General features: G+C 38.4%; 1 protein-coding gene and 1 long non-coding RNA gene across 3 annotated transcripts in view; one reads left to right on the top strand and one right to left on the bottom strand.

Annotated features, from left to right (window-relative positions):
* Positions 1–19,497, top strand: part of SLC7A11 (solute carrier family 7 member 11) — an 88,436-nt gene that overhangs the window by 52,548 nt on the left and 16,391 nt on the right. Inside the window, exons 7-8 of one of the 2 annotated variants that reach the window (XM_027103730.1) lie at positions 16,904–17,027; positions 18,910–19,013. In XM_027103730.1, coding sequence (XP_026959531.1) covers positions 16,904–17,027; positions 18,910–19,013 — 228 coding nt within the window. The remainder of the gene's footprint in view (positions 1–16,903; positions 17,028–18,909; positions 19,014–19,497) is intronic. The other variant, XM_027103731.1, reaches the window with a different exon arrangement.
* On the bottom strand, positions 10,493–15,788 carry LOC113619116 (uncharacterized). The gene is made up of 2 exons (XR_003432291.1): positions 14,905–15,788; positions 10,493–10,871 (listed from the first exon to the last, which is right to left on the bottom strand). It is a non-coding gene; the product is annotated as an uncharacterized LOC113619116 (long non-coding RNA).

Below are 19,497 nucleotides of genomic sequence, written 5' to 3'. Positions count from 1 at the left end.
GGTGGAATAAACATTCCTTTTCTCTGTTAAAGCTGCCTCTTAACCTTTTATTTCCTTTTTCCTCTTTGCTGCTTCCATTTATTTATTTTTTTAAAGTCTTCTTTTGGGAGGTTTGTACAGATTTACCTCAAAGCTATGAAAATAATGTAAAAGGAATAGTCAAAACGATAGCTTAGTTTGGTTGAAGTGATTTAAATTTGGTAAGTTTTGTGAGTCTTTTCACCACTATTATAAACGCACTTCTGTTTTAATTATTTTAATCCCAAGTTATATTTTCCAAAGTAGTTATCTTCTCTCCCTGTTTTAATGAACTATTTCTTTTAGAACATGTCCTACAAATAAAATAAAACATGTCTTACAAATAAAAGGTTTGATAAAAAAGCAAAAAATAAATAGATAAATAAATAAAAGAGGCCAAAGAGGTCAGGAACTCTTTCCATGTGTGATTACAAGCTAATAAAAAGCAGAAATTATCCTTAAGGGTGGCAAACAGTTCTGACAACTCCTCTCAAAAATATTTGCCCTAGGGCTTCCCTGGTGGTGCAGTGGTTGAGAGTCCGCCTGCCAATGCAGGGGACACGGGTTCGTGCCCTGGTCTGGGAAGATGCCACATGCCGCGGAGCGGCTGGGCCCGTGAGCCATGGCCGCTGAGCCTGCGCGTCCGGAGCCTGTGCTCCGCAACGGGAGAGGCCACAAGAGGCCCGTGTACCGCAAAAAAAAAAAAAAAATTTGCCCTAGAGATTTAGAGGATATATTTTCAGGCCACATTACGTGCTCAGTTGAATATCCTTAATTTCTCCATAGAATTTGGTGAGTATTAATATGTAAAGATATTTGAGAAGACTGTTGAAGTTAGAAAATGTTTGGGTTTGTTTTCCTCACATTAAAAATAGTAGAGAATGAGGAGTACAGGGGTCGTGGGGCGTACTTAGAAAAGGAGGGGAGATTTCTCTGAGGAGGAGACTTTTGATTTAAGCCTAAGTGAAAGGAATGAGATGATCACGTGAAGAATCAGAGCAGGGAGCTCCATGTCTTATCCTGTTTGAATTTTAGATTCCACGAGCAAGTGAGTTTTCGTTTGTAGTTGATGTCTTTATCACTTTACTTACAATAATGTCTAGCATAAAGAAGATATTTGATAAACGGAGGTGAGATGAAATTTTTATAAAGGACTCTGATAAAGGACAATATCCTTAATAATATTACTACAGATGTCCTCCTAAAATTCATATGATTTTTAAAAATATATTTGCAATACAGTTTTGATAAAAAATAAAGGCAGAAGATATGAGTGTCTCTGATAATGTGGTCCATGTAATGTGGCATCCAGAGGTCTGATCTGATCTACAGACACTGTTTTAGAATCTGGAAGGATGGACAGACCACTTGTCCTTTATTTTTAAATTTTTTTTAAACATCTTTATTGGAATATAATTGCTTTACAATGGTGTGTTAGTTTCTGCTTTATAACAAAGTGAATCAGCTTTATGTATACATATATCCCCATATCTCCTCCCACTGCGTCTCCCTCCCACCCTCCCTATGCCACCCCTCTAGGTGGTCACAGAGCACCGAGCTGATCTCCCTGTGCTATGTGGCTGCTTCCCACTAGCTATCTACTTTACATTTGGTAATGTATATAAGTCCATGCCACTCTCTTACTTCATCCCAACTTACCTTTCCCACCCCCCATGTCCTCAAGTCCATTCTCTATGTCGGCATCTTCATTCCTGTCCTGCCCCTAGGTTCTTCATAACCATTTTTTCCCTTAGATTTCATATATATGTGTTAGCATACGGTATTTGTTTTTCCCTTTCTGACTTACTTCACTCTGTATGACAGACTCTAGGTCCATCCACCTCACTACAAATAACTCAATTTTGTTTTGTTTCTTTTTATGGCTGAATAATATTCCATTGTATATATGTGCCACATCTTCTTTATCCATTCATCTGTTGATGGACACTTAGGTTGCTTCCATGTCCTGGCTATTGTAAATAGAGCTGCAATGAACATTGTGGTACGTGACTCTTTTTGAATTATGGTTTTCTCAGGGTATATGCCCAGTAGTGGGATTCCTGGGTTGTATGGTAGTTCTGTTTTTAGTTTTTTAAGGAACCTCCATACTGTTCTCCATAGTGACTGTATCAATTTACATTCCCACCAACAGTGTAAGAGGGTTCCCTTTTCTCCACACCCTCTCCAGCATTTATTGTTTGTAGATTTTTTGATGATGGCCATTTGGACCAGTGTGAGCTGATACCTCATTGTGGTTTTGATTTGCATTTCTCTAATGATTAGTGATGTTGAGCATTCTTTCATGTGTTTGTTGGCAGTCTGTATATCTTCTTTGGAGACATGTCTATTTAGGTCTTCTGCCCATTTTTGGATTGGGTTGTTTGTTTTTTTGTTATTGAGCTGCATGAGCTGCTTGTATATTTTGGAGATTAATCCTTTGTCAGTTGCTTCATTTACAAATATTTTCTCCCATTCTGAAGGTTGTCTTTTCGTCTTATTTATGGTTTCCTTTGCTGTGTAAAAGCTTTTAAGTTTCATTAGGTCCCATTTGTTTATTTTTGTTTTTACTTCCATTTCTCTAGGAGGTGGGTCAAAAAGGATCTTGCTGTGATTTATGTCAGAGTGTTCTGCCTATGTTTTCCTCTAAGAGTTTGATAGTGTCTGGCCTTACATTTACGTCTTTAATCCCTTTTGAGTTTATTTTTGTGTATGGTGTTAGGGAGTGTTCTAATTCCATTCTTTTACATATAGCTGTCCAGTTTTCCCAGCACCACTTATTGAAGAGGCTGCCTTTTCTCCATTGTATATCCTTGTCTCCTTTATCAAAAATAAGGTGACCATATGTGCATGGGTTTATTTCTGGGCTTTTTATCCTGTTCCATTGATCTATATTTCTGTTTTTGTGCCAGTACCATACTGTCTTGATTACTGTAGCTTTGTAATATAGTCTGAAGTCCAGGAGCCTGATTCCTCCAGCTCCGTTTTTCTTTCTCAGAACTGGCTATTTGGTGTCTTTTGTGTTTCCATACAAATTGTGAAATTTTTTGTTCTAGTTCTGTGAAAAATGCCATTGATAGTTTGATAAGGATGGCATTGAATCTGTAGACTGCTTTGGGTAGTATAGTCATTTTCACGGTGTTGATTCTTCCAATCCAAGAATATGGTATATCTCTCCATCTGTTTGTATCATCTTTAATTTCTTTCATCACTGTCTTATAATTTTCTGCATACAGGTCTTTTGTCTCCTTAGGTAGGTTTATTCCTAGGTATTTTGTTCTTTTTGTTGCAATGGTAAATGGGGGTGTTTCTTTAATTACTCTTTCATACTTTTCATCATTAGTGTATAGGAATGCAAGAGATTTCTGTGCATTAATTTTGTATCCTGCTACTTTACCAAATTCATTGATTAGCTCTAGTAGTTTTCTGGTAGCATCTTTAGGATTCTTTATGTATAGTATCATGTCATCTGCAAACAGTGACAGCTTTACTTCTTCTTTTCTGATTTGGATTCCTTTTATTTCCTTTTCTTCTCTGATTGCTGTGGCTAAAACTTCCAAAACTATGTTGAATAAGAGTGGTGAGAGTAGACAACCTTGTCTTGTTCCTGATCCTAGAGGAAATGGTTTCAGTTTTTCACCATTGGGAGTGATGTTGGCTGTGGGTTTGTCATATATGGCCTTCATTGTGTTGAGGTAAGTTCCCTCTGTGCCTACTTTATGGAGGGTTTTTATCATAAACGGGTGTTGAATTTTGTCAAAAGCTTTCTCTGCATCTATTAAGGTGATCATATGGTTTTTCTCCTTCAGTTTGTTAATATGGTTTATCACATTGATTAATTTGCATATATTGAAGAATCTTTGCATTCCTTGGATAAACCCCACTTGATCATGGTGTATGATCCCTTTAATATGCTGTTGGATTCTGTTTGCTAGTATTTTGCTGAGGATATTTGCATCTATGTTCATCAGTGATGTTGGCCTGTAGTTCTCTTTCTTTGTAACATCTTTGTCTGGTTTTGGTATCAGTATGGTGGTGGCCTCATAGAATGAGTTTGGGAGTGTTCCTCCCTCTGCTATATTTTGGAAGAGTTTGAGAAGGATAGGTGTTAGCTGTTCCCTAAATGTTTGACAGAATTTGCCTGTGAAGCCATCTGGTCCTCAGCTTTTGTTTGTTGGAAGATTTTTTAATCACAGTCTCAATTTCAGTGCTTGTGATTGGTCTGTTTATATTTTCTGTTTCTTCCTGGTTCAGTCTTGGAAGGTTATGCTTTTAAAGAACTTTTCCATTTCTTCCAGTTTGTCCATTTTATTGGCATATAGTTGCTGGTAGTAGTCTCTCAGGATCCTTTGTATTTCTGTAGTGTCAGTTGTTACTTCTCCTTTTTCATTTCTAATTCTATTGATTTGAGTCCTCTCCCTTTCTTTCTTGATGAGTCTGGCTAATGGTTTATCAATTTAGTTTGTCTTCTCAAAGAACCAGCTTTTAGTTTTATTGATCTTTGTTATTGTTTCCTTCATTTCTTTTTCATTTATTTCTGATCTGATCTTTATGATTTTTTTCCTTCTCCTAACTTTGGGATTCTTTTGTTCTTCTTTCTCTAATTGCTTTAGGTGTAAGGTTAGGTTGTTTATTTGAGATGTTTCTTGTTTCTTGAGGTAGGATTGTATTGCTATAAACTTCCCTCTTAGAACTGCTTTTGCTACATCCCATAGGTTTTGGGTCGCTGTGTTTTCCTTGTCATTTGTTTCTAGGTATTTTTTGATTTCCTCTTTCATTTCTTCAGTGATCTCTTGGTTATTAAGTAGTGTATTGTTTAGCTCCATTTGTTTCTATTTTTTACAGATTTTTTCCTGTAATTGATATCTAGTCTCATAGCATTGTGTTCGGAAAAGATACTTTATATGATGTCAATTTTCTTAAATTTACCAAGGCTTGAAATGTGACACAAGATATGATCTATTCTGGAGAATGTTCCATGAGTGCTTGAGAAGAAATGTATTCTGTTGTGTTTGGATGGAATGTCCTATAAATATCAATTAAGTCCATCTTGTTTAATGTATCATTTAAAGCTTGTCTTTCCTTATTTACTTTTCATTTCGGGTGATCTGTCCATTGGTGAAAGTGGGGTGTTAATGTCTCCTACTATCATTGTGTTACTGTCGATTTCCCCTTTTATGGCTGTTAGTATGTGTCTTATGTATTGAGGTGCTCTATGTTGGGTGCATAAATAGTTGCAATTATTATATCTTCTTGGATGGATCCCTTGATCATTATGTAGTGTCCTTCTTTGTCTCTTGTAGTAGTCTTTATTTTAAAGTCTATTTTGTCTGATATGAGAATTATTCCTTCAGCTTTCTTTTGATTTCCTTTTGCGTGGAATATCTTTTTCCATCCCCTCCTTTTCAGTCTGTATGTGTCCCTAAGTCTGAAGTGGGTCTCTTGTAGACAGCATACATACAGGTCTTGTTTTTGTATCCATTCAGCCAGTCTGTGTCTTTTGGTTGGAACATTTAATCCATTTACATTTAAGGTAGTTATCGATATGTATGTTCCTATTACCATTTTCATAATTGTTTGGTTTTTGTTATTGTAAGTCTTTTCCTTCTCTTGTGTTTCCTGCCTAGAGAAGTTCCTTTAGCGTTTGTTGTACAGCTGGTTTGGTGGTGTTGAATTCTCTTAGGTTTTGCTTATCTGTAAAGGTTTTAATTTCTCCATCGAATATGAATGAGATCCTTTCTGGGTAGAGTAATCTTTTTTGTACGTTTTCCCTTTCATTACTTTAAATATGTCCTGCCACTCCCTTCTAACTTGTAGAGTTTCTGCTAAAAGATCAGCTGTTAACCTTATGGGGATTCCCTTATATGTTATTTGTTGTTTGTCCCTTGCTGCTTTTAATATTTTTTCTTTGTGTTTAATTTTTGATAGTTTGATTAATATGTGTCTTGGCGTGTTTCTCCTTGGATTTATCCTGTATGGCACTCTCTGCTCTTCCTGGACTTGATTGACTGTTTCCTTTCCCATATTAGGGAAGTTTTCAACTATAATCTCTTCAAATATTTTCTCAGTCTCTTTCTTTTTCTCTTCTTCTTCTGGGACCCCTATAATTTGAATGTTGGTGTGTTTAATGTTGTCCCGGAGGTCTCTGAGACTGTACTCAATTCTTTTCATTCTTTTTTCTTTATTCTGCTCCCCGACAGTTATTTCCACCATTTTATCTTCCAGGTCACTTATCCGTTCTTCTATCTCAGTTATTCTGCTATTGATTCCTTCTAGAGAATTTTTAATTTCATCTATTGTATTGTTCATCATTGTTTGTTTGCTCTTTAGTTCTCCTAGGTCCTTGTTAAATGTTTCTTGTGTTTTCTCCATTCTATTTCCAAGATTTTGGATCATCTTTACTATCATTACTCTGAATTCTTTTTCAGGTAGACTGCCTATTTCCTCTTCATTTGTTTGGTCTGGTGAGTTTTTACCTTGCTCTTTCATCTGCTGTGTGTTTTTCTGTCTTCTCCTTTTGCTTATCTTACTGTGTTTGGGGTCTCCTTTTCACAGGCTGCAGATTCGTAGTTCCTGTTGTTTTTGGTATCTGCCCCCAGTGGCTAAGGTTGGTTCAGTGGGTTGTGTAGGCTTCCTGGTGGAGGGGAATAGTGCCTGTGTTCTGGTGGGTGAGGCTGGATCTCATCTTTCTGGTGGGCAGGACTGCGTCCCGTGGTGTGTTTTTGGGTGCCTGTGACCTTATTATGATTTTAAGCAGCCTCTCTGCTAATGGTTGGGGCTATGTTCCTGTCTTGCTAGTTGTTTGGCATAGGGTGTCCAGCACTGTAGCTTGCTGGTCGTTGAGTGGAGCTGGGTCTTAGCGTTGAGATGGAGATCTCTGGGAGAGCTTTCACCGTTCGATATTATGTGGAGGCAGGAGGTCTCTGGTGGACCAATGTCCTCACCTCGGCTCTCCCACCTCCGAGGCACAGGCCTGACACCTGGCCGGAGCACCACTGCCCTGTCAGCCACACGGCCAGGTACGTGGGGAGTTTCTTGGGAAGCTTTCGGGAAGTCTGAAGTCTTCTGCCAGCATTCAGTAGGTGTTCTGCAGGAGTTGTTCCACACGTAGATGTATTTCTGGTGTATCTGTGGGGAGGAAGCTGATCTGCATGTCTTATTCCTCTGCCATTCTGAAGGTCCCTCACCACTTTTCCTTTATATGCTCTTCTGTAATGATCACTGCTATCAGCCAGACTGATACTATGAAGGTACTGTGATGGACTGGTATTCGTGATTGAGGATAGGATCATAACCTCAAGACCCAGGAGAAGAGTTGGTGAAATCTGTGTCCTGTTTTTTTCCTCTGAGCGACAGAACAGGACAGACTCAGGCACTTCCGTAGGATGCTCTGTTACTTGAGCAAGGACTGAACTAAGTTTTCAAAGTATTGTTAAACAGTCTTTAAAAATCAGCTTTATTTGTTAAAGTGATTGAATAATGAACTTCCAAGAGAAATGGACGTTAGATTTCATTAATTCAGCACCCTCTTTAACTAAGGAGGAAGTTTATGCCTAGAGAGGTCCAGTGATCTCCTGGGTTCCTGCCAGTGACCGGAAGATGACTGGACTCAGCTTTCAGATTGGAGTCCAGAGAATGTTCATAATTCTATGAAATCAAAACAAACACTGAAGGCAAACATCAGAGACAAGATGTTGCATAAAGAAAACTTACACTTGGGATGGTACATATACACTTTTTTCTTGGTTATAGGAATTTGGGGATGGGGCTGAGGGAAAATATGAAAGAGAAGGGAAATTACAGGGTGGGTGAATGCGGGGACCACTTCTCTTTCTGGGGCAGGTAGTCCCTCAACCATTGCATGTTGTGTTTGACTTTGCTAAAGTATCCTTGGGGAGAAATTTGCCTACGAATCCTTGTAGTCTAAGAAAAGGCATTAGCAAATATAAAATAAAGCACAAAGTCTTATTTTTTGAAAAGTTTAACTTTTGAGCTGAAAGATAATGAAATTTCCATTTCTGCTGGGAATATGAATCTTTGTAAATGGACAGCCCAAGGAGAGGAGAGGGGAACTTACAGGAGGTTCTGCCATTCTGGGGGCCTCTGTGACCTTTGCAGGGAGCTGTCAACTGTTTCAAGCAGGAGTCAAAATCATCACTTTCTTGTCAATGACATATCATCTCTCTCAACTGGAAAGGTATTTAACCCATCCATTCAATTTCTTCTCATCTTCATCTTTCTCTGCAGCTCCATTAGCTGCTGTGTCATGTTCTCTGGGGCCCAGCCATGCGGATTTACCACTTTGATTAAAGCCAGGCCATAGCTGTTGGCTCCTCTATCAACCTTATACCTTTCCTACTATAAATGTTTCCCTCAATTACCTATAAATAGGATTTGTTGCAGTGAAAAATTATTTTCAACTTTGTAGGATCAAATATATATATACATACATACATACCTCTATAATCATTCGTAGATAGGCATTTTATGAAACCAATTCATAGAGTTTGAAAACCGTAGTTTAGGTAGCCAGCATTGAGTCCCAAAATAGTATTTAAAGACATAATTTGACTTGTAGCATCTAGTGGAGTGATGTTAAAACTGTTTGAAAGCGCTGGATCCCTTCAGTTGTATATCAATACATAAAACAAGGAAGAGAGGACTGATCTGGTTGAAGTGAGTGAGGACAGGTTAGCCTCTAATCTTATCAATTGTCCATCTTCTATTCTGATTCCCATATTACCCTGGTGTCTCCTTGACTACCAGATGTCAAAGTAAAATGGTTTCTAATAATTAGACTTGTCATTGTTGGTCACAGATATTGAAGGCAGTTTTCAGTAGTTCATTTGTCAGGGTTGAATGTCTCCATATGTACCTGTTCCATTTCTTATTGTGCAGCTGGTCAGAAATGTGACTGGATTTGATTTATGGGTTTATAGTAGGAGAAGTGTTATCAGTTTCTTCTAAGACACGTGTTTATGACCAGAGGGAATTTTGACTCTAATTCCCACTTATTATACCAAAGTGGGTATGTTTATTTTACCTTGCCTTGTACTTAGCATAAGAGTATATTTATTTAACATTGCATTGTTTTATTATGTATCTTTGGCCAAAACAAGAGGCGATTATACTTTGATCTTTGTTGGATCGGAGGCAGTTGTCAAATGTGTAGGAGATTTTATATTTCAAAATAGTGAACAATGGGGTCTATGTTTGCTCTGTTTCTGGGAAGTTGGAATAATAGAATTTTCACTGTTCTAACTTTAACCAATGTAAGTGCTTCAGTTGGATCTCATTTGGGACATTATTTTAAAGACTTTATATCATATACTGGTCTCTTCCGAAACAAAAAAATATGAGATAAAAATTAATGAGGACCCAATTTGTCTCATAAAAACTAATTCACTGAGATCTACAAAAAGTCTTGATATAATGAGGCCCTTCATTCTTTTATTAGTTAGGGTAGTGCCAGCTGCTCCAACAAGCAAACCACAAATTTTCAATGGCTTTAAACAATCGAAAGTTTAGTTTTTAGATCATGTTACAGTTGGTGTCCCTGGCTGAGCGGTAGACTTTCTTCCTCATGTTGATTCTGTGGCCCAGATTCCTTCCACATTGTGGAAGGATCCTTTCTATAGATCCTTTCTATAGATCCTCTATACAACTAGAGAAAGGGTTGGGGGCAGACAAGGCAACCCACTTCTTAACCACCTTGGCCTAAAACTGCCACATCAGTTGACACATAAGGATGAGTCACACTCCCACCTAGATACCAGAGAGTCTGGAAAATGTGGTCTATCTGGGTAGCTTCTTCTCAGGAATGACTGATACTTTGGAAAGAGGAGTACAAAACTGTGGTGAGTACTTCATTCTCTCAGCCATGCATATCTGAATCTCAGGAACTCAGTTATAAAAAAAAAAAAAAAAGGTTCACTGAGATATTGCATCACCTTAGAGTACTTTAGACAAAATCCTGAGGGAAATAACATTTTAAAAAGTATACTATAAAAATAATATAACAAAAATAAGAGCTGGGGCTTCCCTGATGGCGCAGTGGTTCAGAGTCCGCCTGCCGATGCAGGGGACACGGGTTCGTGTCCCGGTGTGGGAAGATCCCACGTGCCGCGGAGCGGCTGGGCCCGTGAGCCATGGCCACTGAGCCTGCAAGTCTGGAGCCTGTGCTCCGCAACGGGAGAGGCCACAACAGTGAGAGGCCTGCGTACTAAAAAAAAAAAAAAAAAAAAAAAAAAAAAATAAGAGCTGAACATTAGTATGAAATGTAATTTATTGTTATTAAAATATTTTGTTTTCTTAGTTATTTACTTGCTAACATTTTATCAAAAACCAATTTTGTTTCTATGTTTGTGCACTCAAACTTGCCTACTAATTTCTTTACGTTCATCCATGATAAATATGGATAACTGTAATATATCTGGACGACACACTCTAAATCTTGAGAAAATGAGAACAAATGAGATGCAGACAATGCAGATTTTTTGTTGGTATGAAATTCAAGCAAATGAAAATTTACCCCCAAGCTCCATTTTGCTGAATAATTTTATTTAGGCAGGAATTTATTCTGCTAGTTGGATAAAAAAATAAAGTATTATTAGGGCTAAAAACGCTTAGACTCATGCTTCTGATTGCTTATGACCCTATGTTTCTGAATTATAAGTTTCCATTTCAGTTCATTTTTCTGCGTGGTTTTGCTGCACTTTTCTGTCTCCTTCATGCATCTGTGTATGTTTTTTCCATGAGCCTCCTTCAGGCTGCAGTCTTTTAATCTGTGTCTGTTCATTTCTTACATCTCCCTACAGGTCCCTCTGTCTTCTCTTTTTGTTTATGGAGTTCTTCATCTGTGGACAATGGAGAATGGTGAGATTTAGATTAGAGGTCAGTGGTATTGAAATTTAAAGCGTCTCAGTGAAAACACCTGTAGTCTTGCCGTGGTACAATAAGAAGCCGAGGGCAGGTGTTTAGTGCTTGAAATCAGTGGGATCACTGTGTACCTTTATGTGACAATCTGCTCGTCACATCACTGTGTTCAGCCTTGGCCCAGAAGTTGTCATTAAGTTAGAACATGAAGCATGGACCTTTAAGAATGTTTCTAAATAGGTTTATTGAATGTACTCTTCCTCTTGCTACATTTTCTTCTTTCAGTGACAACCCACACCTTCCCCCCCAACTTGCCATGTCTCCTCAAGTGCATTTCTCTTATACTGTTATTCACAGTCCAGTTCCCACTCACAATGTGCAACTAGAGATACAGTGATAGCACTAAATGACAAGGGGGCAATATCACCGATAACATACAAGACAGTTCATAGGGTTCCAGTCATCTGTAATCTAATTGTTTCAAGTCTGGAAAACAATCAAGGACCCTTATTTGTAATTCAGTCCCTGCTAGAAATGTCAGAAATCACATAGCCAGATAGTACAGTTTCATGCTTGCCGGGGGGCAGGGGGGTGTCTCTGGAAAGTTTGAGATGAGCAAGAATCAGGGAAATTATGTAAAAATGTATGGAAGAAAAAAATCACGTGAGTGAAAAATATAGATAGATTTTCTTTGAGATATACTAGTATTGATCTTTTGGATTGTAACACATGACTGAAGTTTGAGGAGTACAGTAAAATGAACAGCAGTGGTAATAAAGTAAACGGAATAATCCTGTAAAAATAAATTGGTAGATCAAAAAGAGAGAAGTAAGAGGTACTTGAGTCACTTCTGGGTCAGATCTAGAGAAAAGCTTTCAAGGTCTCTACAGGGTCATTATAAAGAAAATGTTTTGGTTTTTTTTAACATCTTTATTGGAGTATAATTGCTTTACAATGGTGTGTTAGTTTCTGCTTTATAACAAAGTGAATCAGTTATACATATACATATGTTCCCATATCTCTTCCCTCTTGCGTCTCCCTCACTCCCACCCTCCCTATCCCACCCCTCCAGGAGGTCACAAAGCACCCCCACACACAAAAAGACAATGTGAAATAGGTATGATCCTAAAATAAATACTCAGAATCAAGACATACTCATTTATAATTTTAAATACTTTATGTTGAGATGAATCATGGCTTTGTTTCAATTATATATAAACAGTTTACTAAAAAATTTTAAAGTTCTTTGAAAGACCCTGTTTTCTTTTTTATTTGCATCTCACATATTAAGAAGTTCGTCATTTTCTTGCCCTTCTTAATTCCTCTTTTCTCCCCTCCCTCTTTTTTCCTGAATGCAAAATACATGTGTTAAAACATTAATGATTTTTAAATAGAAAATGTGAAGTATCAGGCACTTCTCTTAGAAGATTCCAGAACACACAAGAGAAGGTTTTAGCAGAACTGGCATCATGCCCAGTCCCACAGCTCAAAGACAATTTTAGATGCCCCAGGATCAGTGGTTTCTGTGGTCTCCAGTGGATGTATCCACACCGGGGAATGTATGAAACTTATTTTGATTCACATAAACCTCAGAAGATTTTGCGCCAGTTATAAAACAATTTTAGGAATGTCCTAAATACAAGTGACTACAGAATTACTCGGATGGCCTGAATATCAGAAATGCTTGTGACCTTCATGTGTCCTCAACTCTCTGAAGCTAGGTCTACTCATTCTGTTTTCATGGCAGGAGTCTTTTTAGCCAACATAAAGCACTGGAAACAATGATCATTGCTGATGCTCTACCATGGAGTTGCAAAGTATATTAAAAATGCATCCCATGCTCCATCATTTGCAAGATTATTTGTGATGACTATTAAGTGCATAGTAAAAGGTACTTGGCTTCAAATGTGTCACATTGTAACCATCAGCCTTCTGATATTTGTATCATGTGTATAAAATAGAGGACATGTTTGTCAGCATGTGAGGATCCTAGGAATTTTGTACCTAGAGTTAAAGTAGGCACAAAACAGCCATGATATCAGGGACAAGATATTTCAGCAATGTGGGACTTAGCGATGGAGGATCTGAATTCAAGACCCAGCTTTCTCACTTACTACTTTTGTGACCTTGGCCAGTCACTTAACCTCTCTGAGCCTTGGTTCCATTGTTTGAAGATGGTGGTATTACCTCCTATTTCAGTGGGTTGTTATGGATTTTGTCATTTGTTCATATTCTATGTTATTCCACAAAGGATTTGAAATGAAATGTGTATATTTGGAGATAAAGTGTGCTTGCCAGTGCTTTGTAGATTATACAAATATAAGCTACCTGCCATTACTATTGGGGCCATTTAAATTCCTGGGGAGCTCTATCCTTAGAATGAGAGTGCTTCTAAGCAGATGTTCCAGAGACTTCCATTTAATAATTTCCAATAAACAAATATATATCTATGTGTTACATAGACGGGTTACAGATGCCAATTTAAAATAAACCTGCAAGGAAAGAAGACCATCCAAGACCTTTTGATTGAAAACCATTTGCAATTAATAAAAATATCAGATTCTCACTTACTTAGTGCTTATTTCTCATGAATACATAATTGAAAAGACTATAATGACAAAAAGCTCTTAAGCATTAAGTAACTTTTCCCAATACATTCGTATCTTGTTAATCATAAAAAAATATATACACAACATTTGAGAAAGATTACAACTCATAGGTGTGAGTCACTTTTATTCAGCTTAGAGACAATGCTTTTGTTGCACTTAGAATTGGTGGACACCTCGCAGTTACACAGGGGCTTTGAAATGTCAGTGGCCTACCAGTTCCTGTGATTCCTTTTATTATCATGTGCCATTTGCCTTAATCTTGGATTACTAACTGTGTTTATCTGCCCTCTGCATCTAAAGCCTCCAGAAAGATGGCTCTGGCTTGCCCTAATAGCTCTTATCAGCTCACCCAGTGGCCCTTAAGCTTTGCTGCTTGAAATCCAGGAGTTACCCACACAGTACCAAGCCCTTCTGAACAAGTCAACTGATTTCCTCTGTGTAAATGATTGCTATTTATGCCAAGGCAGCCACAAACCCTTCTCCTTCCCTTTGTTAAGGTGAAATGGAACCTTAAGGACAGAAGCTACTGGCTGTCTGGCCACATCCTCTTCAGTTCCCATGGCTTAACTTTACCTAGGGTGGAATTACTGGGTTTGCTGTGAATTGCGGCAAGGTTAGACCCCTTTTCTCTTTTATCCTATATTTTAAGCTCCTTTGATTTTTTTTTTCCTCTAGTATCTATATACTAGGCTGATCTATCTATAGGCTATCTATAGGCTATATTTATAGGCTATCTATACTTGGCTGATAGTAAAACTGTTAATAATCTGTTTCATTTTGTCTGATAAGTATGCTTCCTTTTCCTCCTTTTCTATAACAGTTGTCTAGGGAAGTTTATTCAGTGTGCCTCTGTGGTTTTTTAAATTCAAAATAAACTAGTATTTCCAAAATATTGAAACTTTTGAAAACATTCACTTGACATTATAGTTCGTATCACACAGAAAAATTATGAAAATCATGGAATAAGTCTTTCCCCCTCCTTCGTACTACACAAAACTGTATTTTCAGTGAATACATGAGGAATACAGCCTGGATAAGAGCTTTCCAATAAACATTATATTCAATAATTATAATTTCTCTGAAAAGTGATAGTTAAGGGTTTGAGGACCCACATGCACGAGAGAGAATACACTTCAGTGGTTTAAATGCTTTGACTTCAGGGTAGCTGGATCCGCAGCTGAATTCTGGGTTTCCACTTACCAGCTGTGTATCCTTGAACAGTTCTTTAAACTCTCTAAGACTTCATTTCCTCGTATATAAAATGGTAATTGTGCTCCTAACTCACAGGATTTTCCAAGGACAAAATGAGGCAAATATGTAAAGTAGCTAATAAAAGGGTGGGTAGCAGCAGCATCTGCTGTTTTTTGTTATTGACAAGCTGAGGAAGAACAAAAGGAGAACTAACCTGGAAGTTTCAAATGTTTTAAAGGTCCCTTCTGCTAAAGTCAGTTTAGAAATCCTCCCTCAGAAAGACCGCAATCTCCGGGCAGGAAACACAGGCTGCCTTGAAAGATCTGGGCTGGGAGGCTAGATTCTATGCTGGCAGGGCCACAGTCAAATTTCAGAGTGACTCCTCTGTGCTCTGTGACAGCATCATGTGACATGACAGTACTACCTGTCCCGGACAGATTAGGTGACTTCACCGCACTGAACAGTAAATCACCTCACTTTTTATTAGCAGAGCCTTTGCATTTCTTAATCCTACTCTTGGGAGGAGATCTCTAGAGAGTGTCTTCCTCCCTCTCTTTCTCTCTGCTTCTCTCCTCCATAGAAAGAACTCAAAACCCCATTTGGCATGTTATAAGAGCTGAAGGATTCGAGTTTCAAATATTGATAATACAGTGAGTGGTTGAAAAGCTGCCTTTATCTTTAATATGCCTTATGCCACTTACCCCTCTGTATTTAATTGGCCCAGTGATCTCCTTTGCTTACATTCAGCGTTTATCAATCACAAGCAGCAATGCGTGGTACGGCATGAACAGAAAGTTCCACGGGACCCTCTTCACACTGGGGAAGGGGAACATCTGCTCCTTTTCTAGCAGGATGCCAGGATTTTAGAGGTCAATGTGTTTCCCCATCAAGGCTTAAGGCTTTGGGGACCAGGGGAAGTGTCGAGCTCCAAGCAGCATAATGAATGGCATTTGCTGGCTGGCTGGGTTTGCCTGTTCTCAACAGGGGATAGAGAATTCGGCGTAATGAGCTGGGACTTAGTGTGCTCAACACACCCAGCTTGGGGAGTGAGGCAGGCTGTGCCTTTTTTGTTCCTGGTTCGGACCTGTATTTTCATCTTGGAAGAAATTATAGGGAGGTCTTCACTAGTGGTACCCAGCAGGGTTAAGGCTCCATGAAGGCTGATAAGCTCTATGGCTAAAAAAAAAAAAAAAAAAAAACCCACAAAACCCATCCGCCTTCGTGCAGGGAGCCGAAGGTTTAAGTTGCTTGAACTGGAAACAGTCTGAAGAGGTGATTATGTTAAGCAAGTAATGTGTATCGGTAACATGGAGTCAAATTATGAGGGTCAGTAACTTCCTGGCTTTCCCAGTGCGTTAAATGAAGACATAACGTTGTGTTTGCGCCGGCTGCTTCCTGATGCCGCGTGGTGTCAGCACCGTCCGGTTCTATGTACTTCACAGCACGTCACCTCTAACTTCATGGGATTATCTGTGCTCTTGCTTCGATAGATACTCATGATCTTGAGCTCCCTTTGAACTCACAGCAGGGCAGTGCAAAGGCGTTATTGGGAACACTTCTGGGCTTTTTGTGTTATGTACAAAGTTATTATTACTGTCATTTAGAAAGGTAGATATATGTTGCTGGCATGCTTCCAAAAGTGTACACGTATTTGATGGCAAGGGGAATTACTGAAGGGGAAGACACTGAATGCGAAAGATCTTTTGGGAAACTAGTATTAGAAAGGTGTCAAGGCAAGTGAATCAGGATTTGAAAGGCATTTATATATAGGACAGTGCATCTCAAAGCGTGGTCCCCTGGCCAGCAGCATCAGAATTACCCAGGAACTTGCGAAAGATGCAAATCCGCCTGAATCAGAAACTCCTGAGCTGGGCTCAGCAATCAGTCTCTGTTTTAACAAGCCTTCCGGGTGATACGTGCTCAAGTGTGTGAAACCCTGCCGTAGGATTTATGGAGCACAAGGATCGGACAGACCCACATGTTCTGGGGTAGAGCAGTAGACAAGACAAATGTACCTCCCCTGATGGACTTTATTAAATTACAAAGGAATATGTGGTACTTCACCCTGATGAAATGTTTAGACATACCCAACAGAGCCTGTAGTTAGCCATATACCATGTTGTTCTTTGTTTGAATGAGCCTGTTATCTTCTTTGCTTGCAGAGAAATGACTAACAAAAGATGACTGATCAGTGATTCCTTTGTGCATTTCAGAACCATCCCCCTTGCGATATGTATATCCATGGCCGTCGTCACCATTGGCTACGTGCTAACAAATGTGGCCTACTTTACGGCCATTAGTGCCGAGGAGCTGTTGCTTTCAGAGGCCGTGGCAGTGGTAAGTCTAAGTTGGGAAAATGCCAGTTTGAATTTAGGTTAATGAAATGATGCAATTTTATAGTAGTTCCCTCCAGCAGAAAGTGTTTTGAAATCCAGTAATTCTTTTTTAACTGAATGATGATGAATATTTTAAAAATTTAGAACATACCTTAGCATATTCCATTTAACTGATACAGCTACACTCCTATATGATTTCTCTGTACTGTTAATTTCATGTAAAACATTTCCACATATGCCTGCTTGAAAACATATTTCCACACATACATGTTGAATAGAAGTCATTATTCTTCCAACATGTCTTTAAAGACAGGTGGGCAGTTACTGAGTTTAAATGAATGCATTTTGGGGTATGCAAATGGCAATTGATTCTGTACTCCTCCCTGTTTAGACGCTTTTCAAATGCTAACTTAAAATCTTTTTCCCAAAGTACCACTTTAGAATTTCCAAATGGACCACATAACATTTTTTTCCTAGTATATATATATCATTTTGAATACAAGTTCTAGGATATTATTAATTTGAGGAAATGCTGAGTTATTCAAAGTTAAACAGATGTCATTGCTATAGTACTTCTCAGAATATTAGAGAAGCTAATGTGCATTTTAACTCCCTGAGATGCGGATACTGATAATTTTACAGCATTTTCCAAAATTTATTTGACTTCAGGGGCATCTTTTGCTTTCAAAGTTCATGTTATGGGACTGCTATTCTGTGACACAGACTTTTTGGTATAAAAACTTAGCTAGTAAGAGGGCACTCATTCATGACCTTATAACAATGAAGGGTGAAAAAAAAAAAGAACTTCCCATCACTAGATGTCAGTTCCTTTTAAAATAGTCACTATTAGGTCATATCAGAAACATCCACAGGGAACAAATTATCTCATTTCATGTGAACCTATGTACGAGTTCACTGTATTAAAAAAGACTCTGTCCACTGCGGTAACTTCTACCAGACAACCAAATGCACAGAGCTTCCTGATGTCAGGTCGTCATCTCATCTTACTAGACAAAGGGCAGCACTTAAGTCTTTGAGCGTAATGTGGTCCATTAATTACATAGCACCGGCTGTATCAAGGACAAGTAAAGAATCCCACTTTTTTTTTTTCTTGGAAAATACATCCTTCATGAAAATTTGCAATGTTGCACATGCCATGCAACAAAAGGAAAGGTCAGAAGTTTTGTTTAACTTTTATATTTTCTGTAGCTTGATTTCCTTGGACTTGTGTTGGTGTTCTAGCCTTTTAATAGGAAACTACAGAAGGAATTGGCAGATAACTGAGAGGGCGGGATGGACTTCATAAACAGAGATTCAGCTGATGTGATTATTCTGGGCAAAAGATTTTCAGAACTGTTCGTATCCATAATATACATGATTAAGTCCTCAATTATTTTTTGCCACGCTTTTAAGTCATAACAGTGGGATTGGTATATGAAACAGGTATCTGCAACACTTCTCAGTGTACCTTTGTACTTCGCTATAAAAATGTGGCTTTCCAGATGAGAGAGAAGGTATTCTACAGAAGGATTTCTGTCTCTAAAAGGAGAACTTCTGTACTGAGTTTTTTTAATTTACCAGAGTCAGAGACAATAGATATCATAGTTGATAAAGATTTGATCAATGGATCATCGCTCTTTGGAAGTAGAGGGAAGGTGCTTGTTTAGACTATTGCCCATAATTCTGCAACAAGCAGGGACATGGTACCTGCCTTTGATTATTATTCTAAGAGGTTAGTCTGACCCTAACCCAAAAAAAGGATTATAAAACACACACAGATCACCAGGTAAACAGAAAGTCATAGAGCGAGTTTGGCCTAAATTGTTTCATTTTATTCCGCTTTCTGCCAGAGCTTTAATTTGCTTCCTTCTGTCTTTCACTAGACTTTTTCTGAGCGGCTCCTGGGAAATTTCTCAGTAGCAGTTCCAATCTTTGTTGCCCTCTCCTGCTTTGGTTCCATGAATGGTGGTGTGTTTGCTGTCTCCAGGTGAGTGAGTTCAAGCATTTCTAGAAATGCATTTCTGTGTCTGAGATGGGATGTGATAAGGATAACTTTAAAAAGAAAAGAAATAGTGCCTCTAAACCTGCTGTTTTTAAAGGGAAACGCAAGATTGAAATCTTTCTCCAAGTATCAACAGCGTGTTCTATTCTGTCCATTAGAGGGCACTGTTTGTCTACTCATAGCCTACTCTGAAGCCAGGGATGAAGGGTTTTTTTGTTGTTGTTTTAACGTTATGTCTACAGAGTTTAACAACAACATTTTATTTCTGGCAATAAAATCTTTTGTTTCTCTAAAGGTGACAAGCAAAAAAGTAAAGTAAGAGACACCAGACATCACCATACCACCATCTGTATCCCTTTTGTTTGATGCAGAAGTCCCTTTTGTTTTAATTTGATGAAAACCCAATCAGATAAATGTAAATGGTGTGTGTGTGTGTGTGTGTGTGTGTGTGTGTGTGTGTGTGTGTGTG

Source organism: Aethalodelphis obliquidens, unplaced genomic scaffold (assembly GCF_003676395.1).
Source record: "Aethalodelphis obliquidens isolate GAN/ISIS:26980383/991018 unplaced genomic scaffold, ASM367639v1 scaffold6, whole genome shotgun sequence".
Classification (NCBI taxonomy): domain Eukaryota; kingdom Metazoa; phylum Chordata; class Mammalia; order Artiodactyla; family Delphinidae; genus Aethalodelphis; species Aethalodelphis obliquidens.
Note: the sequence above shows the minus strand (reverse complement) of the source record. Positions and strands in the feature narration are given on the sequence as shown.